The sequence below is a fragment of the Dermochelys coriacea genome, chromosome 2, assembly GCF_009764565.3.
Source record: "Dermochelys coriacea isolate rDerCor1 chromosome 2, rDerCor1.pri.v4, whole genome shotgun sequence".
Taxonomy (NCBI): Eukaryota; Metazoa; Chordata; order Testudines; family Dermochelyidae; genus Dermochelys; species Dermochelys coriacea.
The window spans coordinates 230555291-230573225 of NC_050069.1; the positions used below are offsets into that span (position 1 = coordinate 230555291).

General features: G+C 41.2%; 1 protein-coding gene across 1 annotated transcript in view; it reads right to left on the reverse strand.

The window, feature by feature from the left end:
• CUBN (cubilin) overlaps positions 1–17935 on the reverse strand; it is a 205747-nt gene that overhangs the window by 108384 nt on the left and 79428 nt on the right. Inside the window, exon 28 of the mRNA XM_043509392.1 lies at positions 13890–14049. Within this exon, the coding sequence (XP_043365327.1) occupies positions 13890–14049 (160 nt within the window). The remainder of the gene's footprint in view (positions 1–13889; positions 14050–17935) is intronic.

Genomic DNA, 17935 nt, shown 5'->3' on the forward strand with positions numbered 1-17935 from the left:
ACTCTGGTGTAGGGGGCATTTCAAGATAGGACAGGGAAGGACATGGGCAAATCATGGTATATGCCAATGATCCTGGGTCCGCAAAATGGCCCTATGAAGGCTGTTCCAGCTAGTGCAATTTAGAGCAGCCCTTTGGTTAGAAAAGTGTAAAAGCAGCTTCGCACTGTACTCCTCAGCTGGTCCTGAGGTTCTAGCCCCTCAAGTTATCATTAAATGAATGGGAAATGTCCTCCTCCCAGCTAGTGTCAACCATGTAACGTATCCCAGCAACAGAACTTCTCTAGTTTAAAATAACATTCTCTTTAATGCACGTAAACTGATCGCACTGCGGTACTTTTCTTTTTCACAAAGCTGATTTCTCCCCAGGTTTCTAGCTGGTGTGATTTGGGTCCCAGTTTTAAGTGAGTCATTTCCACCCATCCTCAAGCATGAGCGGCTCACATGTTGGGCAACACTGCAGAGAGGCGGTGGAGCATGGGATAGAGGGGCAGAGTTACAGAAGACATGAGTGGGGATAAGAGGAGGGGAGTGGCAGGAAGTGGGGAAGGTGCCAACTCCCCCATCCTAAACTACTTCTGCTACAGAAGCCTTCCTTGCTGCATTCATGCTAGGGATGGAGAAAGGAGTAGGGGGCTTTTTGAAAATAAGGGCCAAATTTTTAAACAGTGGCTTCTGTTTTCGCAGGTGTGATTTTGCACCTGCAACTATATGTAGGAACAAATTAGGTGATTCAGATCTTTTAAAATACCTTATCTGTGGGTACGAGCAGAGGCAGACATTTAAATAGCTGTACAGTGCCTGCAATGATTTGTGCTCACAAATTTGTAGGTGTAAAAATAGATTCCCAAGTCAGGCCAGGCTGACAATCTCACCCTCAGTATTTCAGTCTAGCTCTTTATAATTTCACCCATTCCCACATTATTAAAGATACAGCCTCCCTCCACTCCCTGCATGTATTAAGAAAGGATACAAGTTTGATGATAGAAAATCCTAAAGGATTAAAGCTAGGATTTCTTAGATGCTATATCTAAACATTATCCCAGAAAGATGATAAAGCAAATAATCAAGCAATCAATTTGCAAACACCTCAAAGACAATAAGATAAGTATCTATCAACACAGATTTGTCAAAAACACATCATGTCAGAGCAACCTAGTAGCTTTCTTTGACAAGGTAACAAGCCTTGTAGATGGGTGGAAGCCGTAGATGCGGTATATATTCACTTCAGTAAGGCTTTTGATACTGTCTCGCAAGACCTTCTCATAAACAAACTAGGGAAATATAGTCTAGATGGAGCTGCTATAAGGTGGGTGCATAACTGGGTGGCAAACCATTCCCAGAGAATAGTTTTCAGTGGTTCACAGTCAATCTAGAAGGGCATATTGAGTAAGGTCCCGCAAGGACTGGTCCTAAATCCAGTTCTGTTCAATATCTTCTTCAATGATTTAGATAATGGCATACAGAGTACACTTATAAAGTTTGTAGACCATAACAAGCTGGGAGGGCTTCCAAGTGCTTTGGAAGACCGAATTAAAATTCAAAATGATCTGGGCCAACTGGAGAAATCATCTGAAGTAAACAGCATGAACTTCAATAAGAACAAATGCAAAGTATTCCAGTTAGCTATGAATAATCAATTGCACACATACAAAATGGGAAATGACTGCCTAGGAAAGAGTACTGCGGAAGAGGATCTGGGGGTCATAGTGGATCACAAGCTAAATATGAGTCAACAGTGTAACACTGTTTCTAAAAAAGCAAACATCATTCTGGGATGTATTACCAGGAGTGTTGTAAGCAAGACTCGAAGTACTTCTTCCCCTTTACTCTGCACTGATTAGACCTCAACTGGAGTACTGTGTTCAGTTCTGGGTGCCACCTTTCAGGAAAGATGTGGACAAATTGGAGAGAGTCCAGAGAAGAGCAACAAAAATGATTAAAGGTCTAGAAAATATGATCTATACGGGAAGATTTTTTTTAAAAAATGGGGTTGTTTGTCTGGAGAAAAGAAGACTGAAGGGGACATAACAGTTTTCAAGTCCATAAAAAATTGTTACAAGGAAGAGGGTGAAAATTTTTTCTCCTTAATCTCTGAGGCTAGGACAAGAAGCAATGGGCTTAAATTGCAGGCAGGGTGGTTTAGGTTGGAAATTAGGAAAAACTTCCTGTCAGAATCATTAAGCACTGGAATAAATTGCCTAGGGAGGTTGTGAAATCTCTGTCATTGAATGTTTTTAAGAACAGGTTAGACAAACACCTGTCAGGATGGTCTAGTTTTACTTAGTCCTGCCTTTAAATGCAGGGGACTGGACTAGATGACTTACTGAGGTCCCTTCCAGGCCTACACTTCTATGATTCGATGAAATATGTCATAATAGCATTACCATTTTAGCCACAGTAGCACTATTTTCTTTTCCATTTCAATCTCTGCTTTTGCTATCATTACCGGCCATACAAAGTGGAATTGGTCATACTCCATAGTATCTGTTATAACAACAATAATAATGCTTAGCAATTAAATTTTCATCTGAGGAGCTCAAAACGGTTTACAAAGGTGCGTAAGCATCACTAGCTTTAATTTTGACTTTCTTCTCGCTGTGCCTCAGTTTTTCCATTTTTACAGGTGCAGAAACTGAGGCAAAAAGAAAGGGTCAAAATGTTCACCAGGGCCTTGAATTTTGTTTGGCTAATTCTAGAAACCTACAGTCCAATTTTCAGAGGTGTAGTGCTCCCACTGCTCCCAATGACTTCAACTGACTCAGACACATTTTTGTTATGGGGCTTCCTATTGTTGTAATCATATTATTTCCCATGACTTTTGAAATCACAAAATACAAGACAATGCAATTCCCAACAGCTTAATAAGCATGACTGCAAGCTGCCAAGCCACAACAGATGAATTAACTTCTTGGCATTTGGTAGTTTCATATTAATCTTTCTTTATTCAATTGCAAGTGTGCAATTGTAAAACACTCCACATTAGAAACATACAATGCATTTCCCCTGCATATAAGAAATTGTCCCTCTCCCATGGTTCTTAAATTGATCAGTTATAATGGGGATAAAAAAACCCAACACCACAGTGGACCAGATGCAGACCCCCTTATCTGATGGCACAAAGCAACTAAAAAGCCAGTAGATCTGCTCCTTAGATTTCCCTCTGTCTGGGTAAATCTTATGTGGCTTATAGCTGTTGTAGCAGCTGCTAAACCACTCCCATTCCCAGCCTCCTGCTCAGGGGAACACACTTTGGAGAAAGGAGAGAGGCATAGCCAGGGTATCCCTATATCCAGACCTGACAAGACAGGGGGGAAAGTGGGACAATTGCACCAAGACCTGGAGGTATCTAATGTATAAATAAAGTGAAATAGAAGGGGGTGGGGCCCCAGCAATCACATTATACCAAGGCTCCAAATTTCCCTTTATGTCCTGCCTATATCCCATATCCCAGCAATCACTGACTACCAGAAAGGCCTTTGCACAGAGGGGGTAAGTTAGAGGAGCCCCAGGACTGCTCTTATATATGTCAGGAGCCAGACCAGCTACTGGTCAAACCTAGGATCTGGGGCCAACAAAAGTAGCTTAAAGCCCCGGGCCTCTCCACCTCCATTACTGCAGTTTGGCAGGACACGAGAATCTAGCCTTGTGTCTTGTGACATGAAATCCCTGTATTAAAATATCTAGTTCACATCCAGAAAGGCAGATATTAACAGTGCAGGCAAAAATCATCAGTGGCCCAAAATTTGAGAATTTCCAGAATTCAGCCCTCCCTGCAATGTCATTTGGTTTGCCCCCCGCCCCACTCTGCATTTACATGGAGTCATTAGGAGGACAGAGATCATTTACAGATATTGCTCACTACTATTGCAGCTGTGACTATCTCCCCTTTAAGCCCCCAAAGAACAAATCATTTCCTTTATTACACTATTATTCTTCTGTGTTTATCTCCGCTGGGGCATTTTGGAAGTCAAGGTCTGAAAGGTGTGCGCTGTTCTACTACTGCCATTTCCTCATCTTTGCAAAATTTAGTACTTGAACTTTGGTTTTGAGCCACACTCCAAGGAAGAAGAGCACCACGGCGATTCACTGTAAAAACTATGAAACTGTGCCTACAGCTGGGGAAAAGCTGGAGAAGCCAGTGACAGATTCAACTAGGAGGATGTAGCCTCTCCTCTAACCATAACTGGCAGCAGGTGAGGAGACCAAGAGCTTGCTTGATCCCCAAGCCTTTATTTCTCTGCTTCTGTCACCTGTATGCAACAGCACATTGGTTCTGCAAGTGTTAATTTAGGAGTCCATAAATTTTTAATTCAGCCTCCATTAATCTTCTACCAACACAGCTTTTGTGGGGTCATTTGAGTCATCATTAAAAATAAGGTCCAAACCCGATTCTGTCTTTTTTGGCTTTGACACCTAAGGGGGACACAGTGATGCAGCATCTACCTTCTAGGTTAGCAAAAGACACAAGTGACAATTGCCTCAGGGAAGCTTGAGAGGCATAAGAGCTGTTGCTCTTCTTGTATTCTCTCAGTTCACCAAGGTCATCTGTCTCTTCTAGCAGAATTACAAAATATCTTGGTAATTGTTCCACACCACAGGAGAGCAAAGAGGACTGATTTTGCAATCATGAGGCAAGAGTTGAGCCTGCTCTTCTTCAGCTGTAGCTTTTGCAGCCCCTCTTTGTTTTTCAATACCTTATGTTCTCTTTGCTATAGACACTCTGACCAATACCGTTTGCTCAGATTAGCCCAGTATTAAGTCTGCTTCATGTCATGCATGCAGGGTCTGTCTGAATGCTGGCCCAGAGTTTGCAATCATGGAATGCATCACTAGCTACACTCAATGTCCCTGTGTCATTCAATTTCACAGTGAAGTGTTTGCAAAATGTAGGAGAGTTTCTAAAACTTGATTTTCCTCTCAATTCCTATTGGTCGGGGAAACGACAGTCATTCCCTCATCAACAGGAAACACACTGATTCACTGAACATGCTTACAGAGATAATGGCTGTTTATTAACCTTGCCCTTCTCATAAAAATAATTGCAAAAGCTTTTATAAACTGCATTCTACAAATATGTTTTGTCATATTTGGAAAAAAAATTAAACAAAGCCACCAATCGAACCCAGAATAGCAAAATTCCAGAGCCAAAGTGCTGTAATGTGCCCAAAATGCTATCTTATCTTAAGCTGAATCCTTAGTTCAAGGAAATATCTTTGTAAAATAATAACAACAAATTCCCAATATCATTCCCTCTTACTTAACTGCCATAGAAAAGTTAGATGTTCTAATACATATTAAAGCTACGCACAATACATACCCTGAACTCTGTATCTTTGTCTAGATGCCATACCGTCTGTTAAATTTAATTCCTTCCTCATGCATTTTTAAATCAATGGTTTGAGAAAGATAATTATTAAATGCAACTGCTTTCCTCAGCATCTTGGCTGAAAGGGTTGGCTACTAAATGAAAGCAGCTACGAAGCCAGGGCAGTGTAACTTGCAATCTATACAATCAACATATAAGTATGTTTGCTAATAGAAGGCAGGCAGCTTGTAAATGAAAATATATGGTCAGCTCCTCCATAGTCAGCTCAATTTGATGATTTGTATCAGAGGAAATAGCAGCAGTTCTGAATGGGAACAAGACAAGAAGTAAGCTTTAAACTGGAAAAGAGAACAATGAAGCTAGGGTATTGGGAAGTAGGTGACCATCTGATGAAACCACAGTATAATACTTTATGCAGGAATGTTGTTGAGGCTCCACCACTATGTATTTAAGAGAAAACCGCATTTGATAAGCAAGGCAGAGAAATCCCTACATTTGTAGGGTGGTGGGAAATATAAGATGGAAATGACACAGGAAGGCCTTTTCAGACCTGAGATCTATGAATTAATGTTGGCTTTGAGTCTGTTCTCTGTCTTCCTTGGGATTAAGTATACTTTGCTCTATATGCTGTCAAGGATAACATAGTAGTAGGTTGTATGAGCCAATCATGCAGCTACTTTCACATAAACCTTTGCATCAAAGATATACTCTGTTAGCCTACAGATATCTTGATTTAAGGTTAAAAGTAATCTTTAAAAGTGTGTGAAATCTCTCCTCTCTCTCATGTCGAAACAGCTGCTTTCAAAAGACTTATGCAGTATAAGAGTGTTGCATTTGATTGACACATTACCACAGCAGGAGTGGATCCCTGGCAATTTACTATAATATTCAGAAATCAAAACCAGAGGCACAAGAGGGGAGAAAGGCTCCTTGTGTCCTCTCTTCCTTTCCCTTTTGCACCTCTGGAAAAGCAAGGCACAATCTGGCCAAAGCTACTTAAAAAAGAAACTAGCCCATTTGGAGAAAATAAACAGTGTGTCAAATCACTCAGCATAAAGCTGACTCTGTGTATGTGTGTGTGTGTGTGTGTGTGTGTGTGTGTGTGTGTGTCTGTCTGTCTGTCTTACTCTCTTTCTCTCTCATGTGGAGAAAGTACATGGGCACTTTAGAGAAAAAATTCATTATGGAAAAACCAGTTGAATTGACTTTGGAAACTGATAACGATTTCTCAACAAACCTACTTGCACAACCAGAGTCCTAGGGGACCCTGCAACAGAGTACAGATGCAACTTGCTACCTATCTGAGCCTAGAGAAACTGGGAACATTTCAAATTAAACAGGCAACTATGACTAAGCTCGGTTTCCTGCAGTCACAAAGACATGTCTTTATTTAAACCCAAAATGGGTCAGACGAATGGAAAACTTACACTGAGCAGTAGACCTTTCCCTTTCTGCAACTCCTACATCTAGCATTCAGATTCACACTCAGATTACTCACTAACATTCTTTCAAGAATGGGTGATATTTTCTGTGACTTCAATCACGAATCCTTGGATGAGCTATCCAAACCACACATTGAACATCAAACTCTTATGTGCCATTAATTTTCTTCCATTGCACATTGCTCCCAAAGCAGCATTTGAAGAATTTTTTCTTGACATGCTATGGCAAAAAGCTGGTCAATATTAGACCTGGCTGAATAATTTATAATATATAATTTATTTGATTGATTTTGCCACTCTTTGTTAGTTGCCTGCAAACAGACCATGATTTTTTTTACATATATTCATTTTTGAAGGTATTTGCTGAATAATCTCAGCAAATAACATTTGAATACTTTTTTACAAGAAGCTCTTTGCACCTATTTGCTATGTGATATTTCAACTGGGAAATTGACACAAAGGCTGCCTATTGTGGTTCTATTCCCCAAATGGAGGAGTTTAGAAATAGTTTCTGGGGTGAATAATTGATATTATAAATTACAAATTCTCTTCCTGTAAATATGTTGCTTGAAGTCAGCTGTTTTGGCAAACATTCCTGCCAATAAACTTATTTTTTAGAATATTTGTGGAAAGTAACCACAAAAGGGGCTCGATATAGTTGCAGCAAATTCATAATAAAATGTGAACACATATTTGGGAATGTTTATTTAAAGTATTTGCCCAGCTCTAGGCTCTACAGCTGAGAGGAGAAAAACGTTACAGGCACATCAAATTCAAAAGCAAATTTTGATTCAGCCATGTTCACAACACATTCCTATTTCACTTACTGGAACAATAGAGCATTTATCTGTACTAACCTTTACAATAATTTTTATCTTGACTATTTACTGAAAAATAATTTTGAATTGTATGTTTGATCAGTTCACAATTTACACTGTGTTGATTAGCTACATAAATCACATAGCATTGTTCTGTTCCCTGATCGTAAACTACAAATATTATTTGTATTTATTTGTATTGTAAATCCCACTGTACTAGGCCCCCACTGTACTAAGTGTTATAATAATACATACAAAAACAGAGTCCCTGGCCCAAGGAGCCTTCAATCAATTATAGGATTTGAAATTCAGGCAGCGTCAGCTAATTAGGATTGTTACAGGACACATAACATGCATTATATTTGGAATTCAAATGATCTACAGACCAGAATAATTGGAAAATTGGAATGAACTGGAATTATGAATAATTTTGGAAGAATTCCATGACCCATTTTTTGGAATCTAGTAATAACTTCAGTCAGAAATTAAGAAAGCCAGCTACAAATAATGGAATATCCTAGCCTCTTCCCCCTTCCTCCATGCAGAATTAGAAACTTATTTTTAATTTAACCCAGAATGTAATTTCTCTCCTAAATAGAAAGACGTATTGCCTGTTTTATTGAGACAATGGAAGAGAATAAGCTGTAAGTGATGCTGCATCTATCTCTGCTAATCAAATATTTTCCAGTCTCTGGCTGGTGCAAAACTTTCCCATTAAATCAGCACAAAACATTCAACAGTGCTTACATCTATCTACAAACATAGGGTCGATTCTGCTTTAATTGAACTAAATGGGAATTTTGCCATTTACTGCATTAGAAGGAGGATCCAGTCTTTAGAGGGCAAACAAAAATTCAGAGACAGACCCTGTAATGTGTTGAGCACCCCAGTGCTTAATTTGTGCTAGTGCTTGCCAGGGCTAAGCCCTGGCACCTCTGGTCTTGTAGTGTCAGTTATGAAAGTAAAAAAAAAAATTGTTTGAGCCCCAGCACTTCTTTTATTACCAATTAAACACTGGAGCATCCTGAACTCCTTCTTAAGTTCAAGTGAATTTGAGAGGATTCAGTACCTAGCAAAAATGCTTAAAACCTTTTCTACAGCACAGAACTATTTGGGCATGCAGTACTTGGGCAGCTGCACAAACAGGCAGCTGCACAATGGAAAAATGTCCAGAGGCTGAATTGTGTACACTATGTACTCAGTTTGGGCAAAGCGCCCCAGAGTCATTTTTGGAAATTTCTCCTATGTATTTTAAAACCATGGAAAAAAAAGAGGGATTTCTTTTAGTAGCATAAAGGTCTCAGGGTTCCTTGGAAAATACATACAACAGCTACCTACCCTATCCAAAACCACTATTACACTAAGGATCATTTGGATTTGATCCTGAAACTTTTACTCACACAAGCATATTTTAATCACAGAAGTTCCACTGAAGAAAACTGGACAACTCATGTGAGTAGAGGCCACTTTTATTTAGGTACCAAATGAGATTTTAGTTATCTAATGTTAATGTTTAGTTATCTTATGTGAGAAAATGTTGGCCTTCACTTGCATATATCACTTTATGCTGTATTTTCAAAGTGCTGTATGGACATCAAACATGCCTCTCTATGCCCCAGCCAGTCATCAGGGCTTCCCTGTGAAATCCAGCAGAGGGAAGAGGATACAGAGGCACAATCCTTTCTAACTCTATTACTCTGTTCTCAACAGTATGTGGTGCCTATATTTAAAGGAGAAAGGAATACAAATGTCAGGCAGAATTAAAAGGCAGAACAGATGAAGTCTGGCTATGCTGTAGGGGCCAAATCAATTTCACTTGTCAGGTTTGTTCAAAACCCTGCAGTCTAATTACTAATTCTTTTAAGAAAATGCAATAATGCACATTGCAAAGCAGCTGACTGTTTTACGAATATTGCTTAATAACGTAGCTGGAGTGCATAGGGAACGTGTGTCTTCTCACAAAGACAGTTGCCCTTGGTGTAATTTAGCACTGACAGACCTTTGGCCTCCCAACTCTTTTTTCTTTGTAGAGAAGTAATTCAATCAGCGTACCCTCCCAACAACACCCACGGAGTTACCAAGTGTTGTCTCTTTCTTCAAGAGCGCACTGCAGGAGCAAAAATGAACTTTGCATGTGTCGAGCTTTCTAGAAAACAGCAGAATTGGAATCAACGGTTTGCAGCATCAAACCTTCTCGTTGGGAATAAGCCCCTCTAAGATTCTAAGTGCTTGTTTACAGGAGTAAACTGTACCAATGTAACTAAATTTACATTACATCAATTAAATCCATTGGGTGGACACTTATTTTAGTTTAAGATTGGTATATCAATTTTGCTGCAGTTGAATCCTTTGTACTAAAGCTTACTGCTTAAGCTAAATTGTTATAAGGCACTTTTAAGATGAAATAATAAACCACACGCAAGGGAGCTGCACTGATTTAACCAAATCAGTTTCTAAAACAATGTAATTAAATTGGTACACATTTCTGGTATGGAGGAGGCGTTAAGACTGCTCAGTTTCCATTTGGCAATTTATATTCTGCTCTGAAGAGGGAAGACGCAAAAAATGAGTATAAATTTTTTGTGCCCCTCGGTTGTAGAAGTGTGCTCATTGAGTCAGTCAGCAACAGGGAAAGTGTCTGGCTATTTGCGGCCATTGCACAGCTTCAAACAAAGATGCTGGGAAGGGAGGGTTGAGAGGAGTGTCAGTGTGAAGTTGTACAAACACCTGGCTGCAAATCTAAGTACATCCCTCTCAGCAACATGGTACATGAGTCTCAGAGATATATAGCATGCACACACCATAGCCACCAGTTAAGATGGTTGGGGAACAGAACACAGGACTTTGCACTCCAAAACACAGGTCTCTACCACAAAAAGAGACACATAGGCCCAGTCTCTCTCCTACACTGAGATCTACTCAGCATAGTGTGGGCTTAGGTTACTGATACCTGACTCAAAATCCACCAGTCCCACCCCTGGAATAGATTAGGCTATGCTCCTTCCCATCCTTGAAATACCCTTACACTGGGGTGGAGGGTAAGGGAGCAGTTGACACAGGAGCCATCTATATTGGCTACATGTTGGCTGACAGCTCCCTGGTCCCTTTGCCACACCCAAAGGGTCTGGAACAGGGAGAGAACTAGCCCATAATCTCAGACCCTAAAGCAGGTTTGAGTCTATACAGCAGAGGGCAGCGGTACATGCACATGTTACTAACCACTGCTAATACATTTATATTACAATATATGATGGAGCGATGGCTAAATGGGGAACCTTTATTGTGTCTATATGATAATTGTGGCAAGCAAGAATAGGGGCCAGGGGTTACAAAAGACAGGAGAAAAGGGGTTGAAAATCAGTGCAAGAGGCATTTGCTCCAGTATCAGCAAGTTGGCATCAACTCCACATTGTGAAGTCAAGCTCCTGATGTGAATTTCCCCAGGGTTCGAGGACATTCAGATTCAGTGTTCTGGTTCAGCTGATTCTTACCCAGCTGCACTCAGGCCAGGAAGTTCAGCTCCAAACCTCCCCAAAGTTTGTGGGGCTTCAGGCCCAGGACTAGAGATCCTCAAAGAATCAATCCTGAAGCACTTAGAGGAGAGGAAAGTGATCAGGAACAGTCAGCATGGATTCACCAAGGGAAGGTCATGCCTGACTAATCTAATCGCCTTTTATGATGAGATTACTGGTTCTGTGGATGAAGGGAAAGCAGTGGATGTATTGTTTCTTGACTTTAGCAAAGCTTTTGACACGGTCTCCCACAGCATTCTTGTCAGCAAGTTAAGGAAGTATGGGCTGGATGAATGCACTATAAGGTGGGTAGAAAGCTGGCTAGATTGTCGGGCTCAACGGGTAGTGATCAATGGCTCCATGTCTAGTTGGCAGCCGGTGTCAAGTGGAGTGCCCCAGGGGTCGGTCCTGGGGCCCGTTTTGTTCAATATCTTCATAAATGATCTGGAGGATGGTGTGGATTGCACTCTCAGCAAATTTGCGGATGATACTAAACTGGGAGGAGTGGTAGATACGCTGGAGGGGAGGGATAGGATACAGAAGGACCTAGACAAATTGGAGGATTGGGCCAAAAGAAATCTAATGAGGTTCAATAAGGATAAGTGCAGGGTCCTGCACTTAGGATGGAAGAATCCAATGCACCGCTACAGACTAGGGACCGAATGGCTCGGCAGCAGTTCTGCGGAAAAGGACCTAGGGGTGACAGTGGACGAGAAGCTGGATATGAGTCAGCAGTGTGCCCTTGTTGCCAAGAAGGCCAATGGCATTTTGGGATGTATAAGTAGGGGCATAGCGAGCAGATCGAGGGACGTGATCGTTCCCCTCTATTCGACACTGGTGAGGCCTCATCTGGAGTACTGTGTCCAGTTTTGGGCCCCACACTACAGGAAGGATGTGGATAAATTGGAAAGAGTACAACGAAGGGCAACGAAAATGATTAGGGGTCTAGAGCACATGACTTATGAGGAGAGGCTGAGGGAGCTGGGATTGTTTAGTCTGCAGAAGAGAAGAATGAGGGGGGATTTGATAGCTGCTTTCAACTACCTGAAAGGGGGTTTCAAAGAGGATGGCTCTAGACTGTTCTCAATGGTAGCAGATGACAGAACGAGGAGTAATGGTCTCAAGTTGCAATGGGGGAGGTTTAGATTGGATATTAGGAAAAACTTTTTCACTAAGAGGGTGGTGAAACACTGGAATGCGTTACCTAGGGAGGTGGTAGAATCTCCTTCCTTAGAGGTTTTTAAGGTCAGGCTTGACAAAGCCCTGGCTGGGATGATTTAACTGGGACTTGGTCCTGCTTTGAGCAGGGGGTTGGACTAGATGACCTTCTGGGGTCCCTTCCAACCCTGATATTCTATGATTCTATGACTAATGCAGAGGAGTTGCTGCTGACACAGAAATTAATGTACAATAGAGGAGGAATGTGGAGGCGGTGGGGGAGAGCTAGTTCTGAGTTTGGAGAGTTCAGGGATGCGGGGAGGGAGAAAGAGGAAACTATGCACCAGGCAGGTTTTTCAGAGTTTTAGCAAAGAAAGTTAAACAAAAACCATGGCTACTGTATGGGAGCTGATGTCATCTCTCTTTGCACACAAAAGGCTCCACTTTTTCTTCCTTTGTGTAGCTCCAGGATGACCTCACCTCCCAATCATAAGAACATACCCTTGTGCTGTAGCAATTCCCCTGCTGTGTCCAGCCGAAGGTCTCACTCCTTTCGCATATGTCACCCTTTTCCCAAAAACACTCCTTGACCTCCTTTGAATTCTTAACTCGACTGTCTAGTCAAAGAGAGCCCTCTGGGAGCCAACAAATGACAGCAGTCTGTGGCTGTGCTGGGGCCTCCGCAGCCGATTTCAGCTGCTTTACAATGCTGTCAAAGCTGAATAGTGTGAACTGATTAGGCAGACAGGGCAACTGTGGCTATTTAATTCTTTCCAAGGTCGGATCCTCTTTGATGGGATGTACAAAGGCGTAAGATTCAATCTGGTTATAGTGAATATTGCTGTTAAATGGGCACAATGATAAAGTTGCAGTTGTAGCCTCACTTCCTAAGAAAATGCAAACATAGCTTGCGTGAACATAGTGATTAACAGATTGGTTTATTAACGGGTATGCATGTTTGGCGAGTTAACAAGCGTTTGGCAGCCTCTGCTGCATGTGGGTACACGGCAAAAGCACCCTGAGCACAGCCCAGCCAATGCCATTTTGTAGCGAGAAAGGGGTTGGGGGAGGACTGAAGTGAATTTACTACTCATAGAAGGAACTAAATGTCAGCAAAGGAAACTAGAGAGCTGCTGGAATTGAACTCCCAAGTGCATACACCCCAAACTTGGGGGTTTGAAATCCAGGCCAGATCCAGGCCTGAAAGTTGTAGCACTGGGCTCATCTCTAATGAAATATTAAGTCCTCCCTTCACAGAAGATTTTCAGCACAGGGGAAGCCATGCATACTTTTCCACACTGCCCTGCAAATGCAGCTCACCTTTGTTCCAAAGGAATTACCTCTAGCTCAGACAGGCCAGTTCACTTACCGTGTACACTCAATCCATGGCCCCTATAATTAATTAGTTTGCCAGTAAGGCAGATCCCTTCATATGTGTGTGCTTCTGCGTGTGCATGAAAACATTAAGTATTAAATCCATTATAAAGTTGGAGGGAAAAGTGTTGTTTTCATACCTATATCTGGTTTATTTCTAGTAACATGCAATTAGCTGAAGTAACCTTGGAGCATATTATACTGTAGAGAAGAAGGAATTATTCATTATAAAGTGACAGAGAAATTCTGGATAGCTTACCATTTACATGCCACAGCATCTGGAACCCCTGTTTAGAGGCTATTCCATCAGAGTAAAACACCACATGAAGGCTGGTGCCTGTGGTATTCCCTCCAATGGGAACAGTACTTCCACAGAAAGTGTTTATCAGGTTGGATTGGGCATTGGGTCCATCATAGAGCTGAAATGAAACAAGAAGAATCCCCGTGTAGTAAAAGCAGCTTCCTGATTCCGAGGAATTATAATAGACTTCTAAAGAAAGAACAATGAGACACAGTGTACATGCTACTTTACGCTATCACAACGTCCCAGGAGGAGCACAGCTAGAGTCGGATGAAATGCTAACCCGTATTTAGCTCTGCTAAACTCAAATGGTGGTCATGTATTGTAGGAACCTTTTTCCTTTTCAATGTGTGTTGGGGGAATGGCTCTTTATATTCTTCACCTCCAACAATTCCTTCCCCTCCCCCCCCAGGAAATGCACCCACACACATTTTTAAATCATTCCCTCTCCAAACTCCCCCCCCCTCAAAAAAAAAATACTCCTAGGTTGAGATTTTTAAAATTGGGAGCCTAAAATTAGGCTTCTAAATCCATATTTAAACAAAAACCTAAATAAATGACTCTATTGAGAGCTACTGGGTGCTCAGCACTTTTGAAAACTCAGCCATTTATTTAGGTCCCTCAGTTTGTGACAACATAGATTGCCAATTATTGTCATGTTATGTTTGTTTGTTTCTCAGGCCTACAGTTGTTACTATCACTCTCAAAGTTTGGAGCAACAATCTTGTACTTTATCACTTTGCCCTGGTTTAGTAATCATCTGATTTTCTGACTCATAGGACATATCTTTTAAGACAGTTCAGTAAATAGTTGGCATAGAAATCTTATTTGGACATCCTCATCACTGAGTCTCTGGCATGTTCCTTTTTAGAATTTCAACATAAATCTCTCTCTGTTTTGAGCTGACTACTGTAATATTCTCTTTCCGCAGACTGCAAAGATCCAAAGGGACGATCTCTAGGGAGCCAGCGAAAATTGATCTTTGTTCTAATTTCAGAAGCTCTTCTCTGAACACCCGAAAGTCCATTGGGTGGAGCTGTGCTACACTGTACACTCACATGGTAAAATGAAAGGCGCTAATAAACCGTGCTGGTTGTAAGCTTTTGCAGAGTCCCATATGATAAAATATTTCAATTAAGTCCTCTGCTCATGCTGTGCAAACACTAGGCTTTTCAGAAAACCCTATAGTGATTTAACACATTTACAGGCTTGAGGGCAAGTAGTCCACTCAGATACACTCTCAAACCCTTAAGGAATGAATCAAGAGCAGCTCTCTTCTCTAAAAGATATGCTGTACTTCAATCAGAAGCTATGGGCCTGTTGCAAGAACTACTGTGTGTAATTCTATGGCCTGTATTACACAAGACGTCACGCTAGATGATCACAGTGATCATTCCTGGCCTTAAAGTCTGTGAACCTATGAATCCCCAAAACATTACAAGTGAATTAAACAGGAGGCCCAACTGTCCTGATTGTCCTTTTCTCCAAAACTTCCAAGGTGAGGACAGACAAGGCGGAGAACTTCTTACTTCCAAACAGAAAAACCTCTCCTAGTTCTTGCAAAAAACTTTATTTGTGTTTGGTGCCAAGACACAGAAGTTTGGTTAACGTCATCTTCCTTGGATGTTGACAAGTTTAACATCTGTCGATATTTTCTGCAACAACTGTGTAACTGACCTACAGGTAGATGAAATGAAGATGAGATGCACTGTGCACCAAATCACCTTCGACACATTCCTTGCCTCTAGTTCAGCAAAGTCAAATGAAGTCAGTTAGAAGTCAATTAGATTTCTCATATGAATTAGACTGGTTGTTTTTTTTTTTTTTTTAAAAAAAACATTACTTCCTAGAACAACCTCTTAGAATACACATCACCCTACCCCATCCCACCTAGGTTCCTGGGTCTGAAAACTCTGAACAGAAAAATCTGAATAGGGAAATGTGGATCAGTGCAGAAACTTAAGTATTCTGTACCTTTAAATGGACAGCAAAAATGCACTAAAAATGCATATTAAATGATTAAACACTAGGCACAATGTTTAAAAATAAAAGCCTATAAAAGTTATTGACTGAATCATTCAATAGCAACACTCAAATTGAAATGAAAAACAAGTCTCATGGATCTTTTCTAAGTTTGATTTCATCAAGTGGGTGTTAGTTTTACCCAAAAAGACAGCTAACATCACATACCTATGTAATTCCCCTGAAAACAAACAGTCAGTTTTTCAGTACACAAATAAAAGTTACTATGGAGACCATCAGTGCTGTCTCTTGATCCTGTTTTCAGAGCAGAATATTATTCACAGGAAATTCAAATGACCAGCCAGCTGTAACTCATTGAGAGTGAGGCAGGCACACTACAGCTAGAATTACAGACTTTTTTTTAGGCTCTCTTACCCTTACAATGAAGGGAACAGCTGTGTATTTTTCAAGAAGCATTTTGAACATCTAAGAGCAAATTTTGCCCTTTGATATACACAAGCAATTGCCACTAAAGTTGTGTGTAAATACCCCAGGCCACGATTTGTCTCTATGTCTTAAATCTGCTTTTTGTTTACGAAGCCTCTGTTTTATCATATGAGCTACTCTCTGAACTGTTGAAAGAGGAGAGACAATTCTTGCCTAAGCCATATCAGGCAGGGTATTTCCATTGTCTGGACAGGACAACTGAAGTTTGGGGTAACTTGTTAGAGACTCCTCCATCATAATGGCACTAGGAACTGATGACTGGACTCCTTCCCAAGTATTCATACAAGAACATGCATACTCCCTTTCTGAGAAGGTATTTGTTTTCTGTTTTATTTGCTCAGAATTTTTTAGCGCTCATCCCAAATTCTGGATGCTTCACAACAATTAAAGCAGATAATACAACATGCAAAAAATGGGACCCTCTAATGACACTGAGTTCTAATAACCAAAAAGCCAGTCTCCTAATAACAATAATTTACTAAAAGATTCTCCATGTTCCAGCTCATCACCATGTCTCCCACCCTAGTGCGCCAGGGGAAAAAGATGATGAGGTTTGCAGAGTGCCCAGACAATTAACAGATCTAGGCTCTAGAAAACTGATTGGGGAACAAGTTCGAAAACCAAGGCCCCTCATGGAAAATGCCTTTTTAGCATCCCTAGAAATGGATGTATATGCCCCACTGTTAACTCTCTAAGAAAGGAACCAGGCAGAGGACCTGTGCTTCCCTGAAGTTGCTAAACCTGCCTGCTGGAAAGAGAGACTCAATGTGGCATGGATATAAAGGGGAAGGTGTGATATACTGGAGACAGACTCCTGAGAGAAAGCCAAAGTGCTCTTTCTCTCCTCATAGCCTGGGGAAGACACTGGCTCAGGGTACTCCTTGACCAAATCCATTCCAGGAAGATGTGACAGCATGGTCCAGTGAATAAGGCACTGAATGAGGACACAGGAGGTTTATTCGAGCTCTGCCACTGACCTGCTAGGTGACCTTGGGCAAGTCTTTGTGCCTGTTTCTTGTCTATTTAGATTGTAAGCTCTTTCAGGAAGGAACTATTTCAGCCTATGTGTCTATACAATACCTAGTAGAATGGGGCCTTGAACTTGCTCGGGGCCTCTAGATGCTACAACTTGCTACTACTAATATTAATAATAAGCAAGGAGAAGCTGGTAAACTGACTGCCTTGTTTATGCAGAAGAGCAAGATGATTCCCCAGAAGCTTTACATTAAAGACTGTGTTTTTTTCCTCTTTTCCTTCTTCCCCAGCTTTAGGGAACCCTGGCTGAAGCAAACCTTCCTTGGTTTGACTCTTGTTTGATCAGGCTGAGGAAGATCTCAGTCCCGACTCTGCATAGATTGGCCACGACAGAGAAATGCTCCATCTGGAGAGGTCCATGCCTTAAAAGGGCAGGAGACTTATTTTGTTTCTCTTTATTTTCCTTGTTTTTCTTTTTTGCCAGTACCCAAGGCTATGGTTTCATGTAACATGCATCTTCTGTATCAGGAGGGCTCCCTCTGAAGTTACCTCAACTGCCT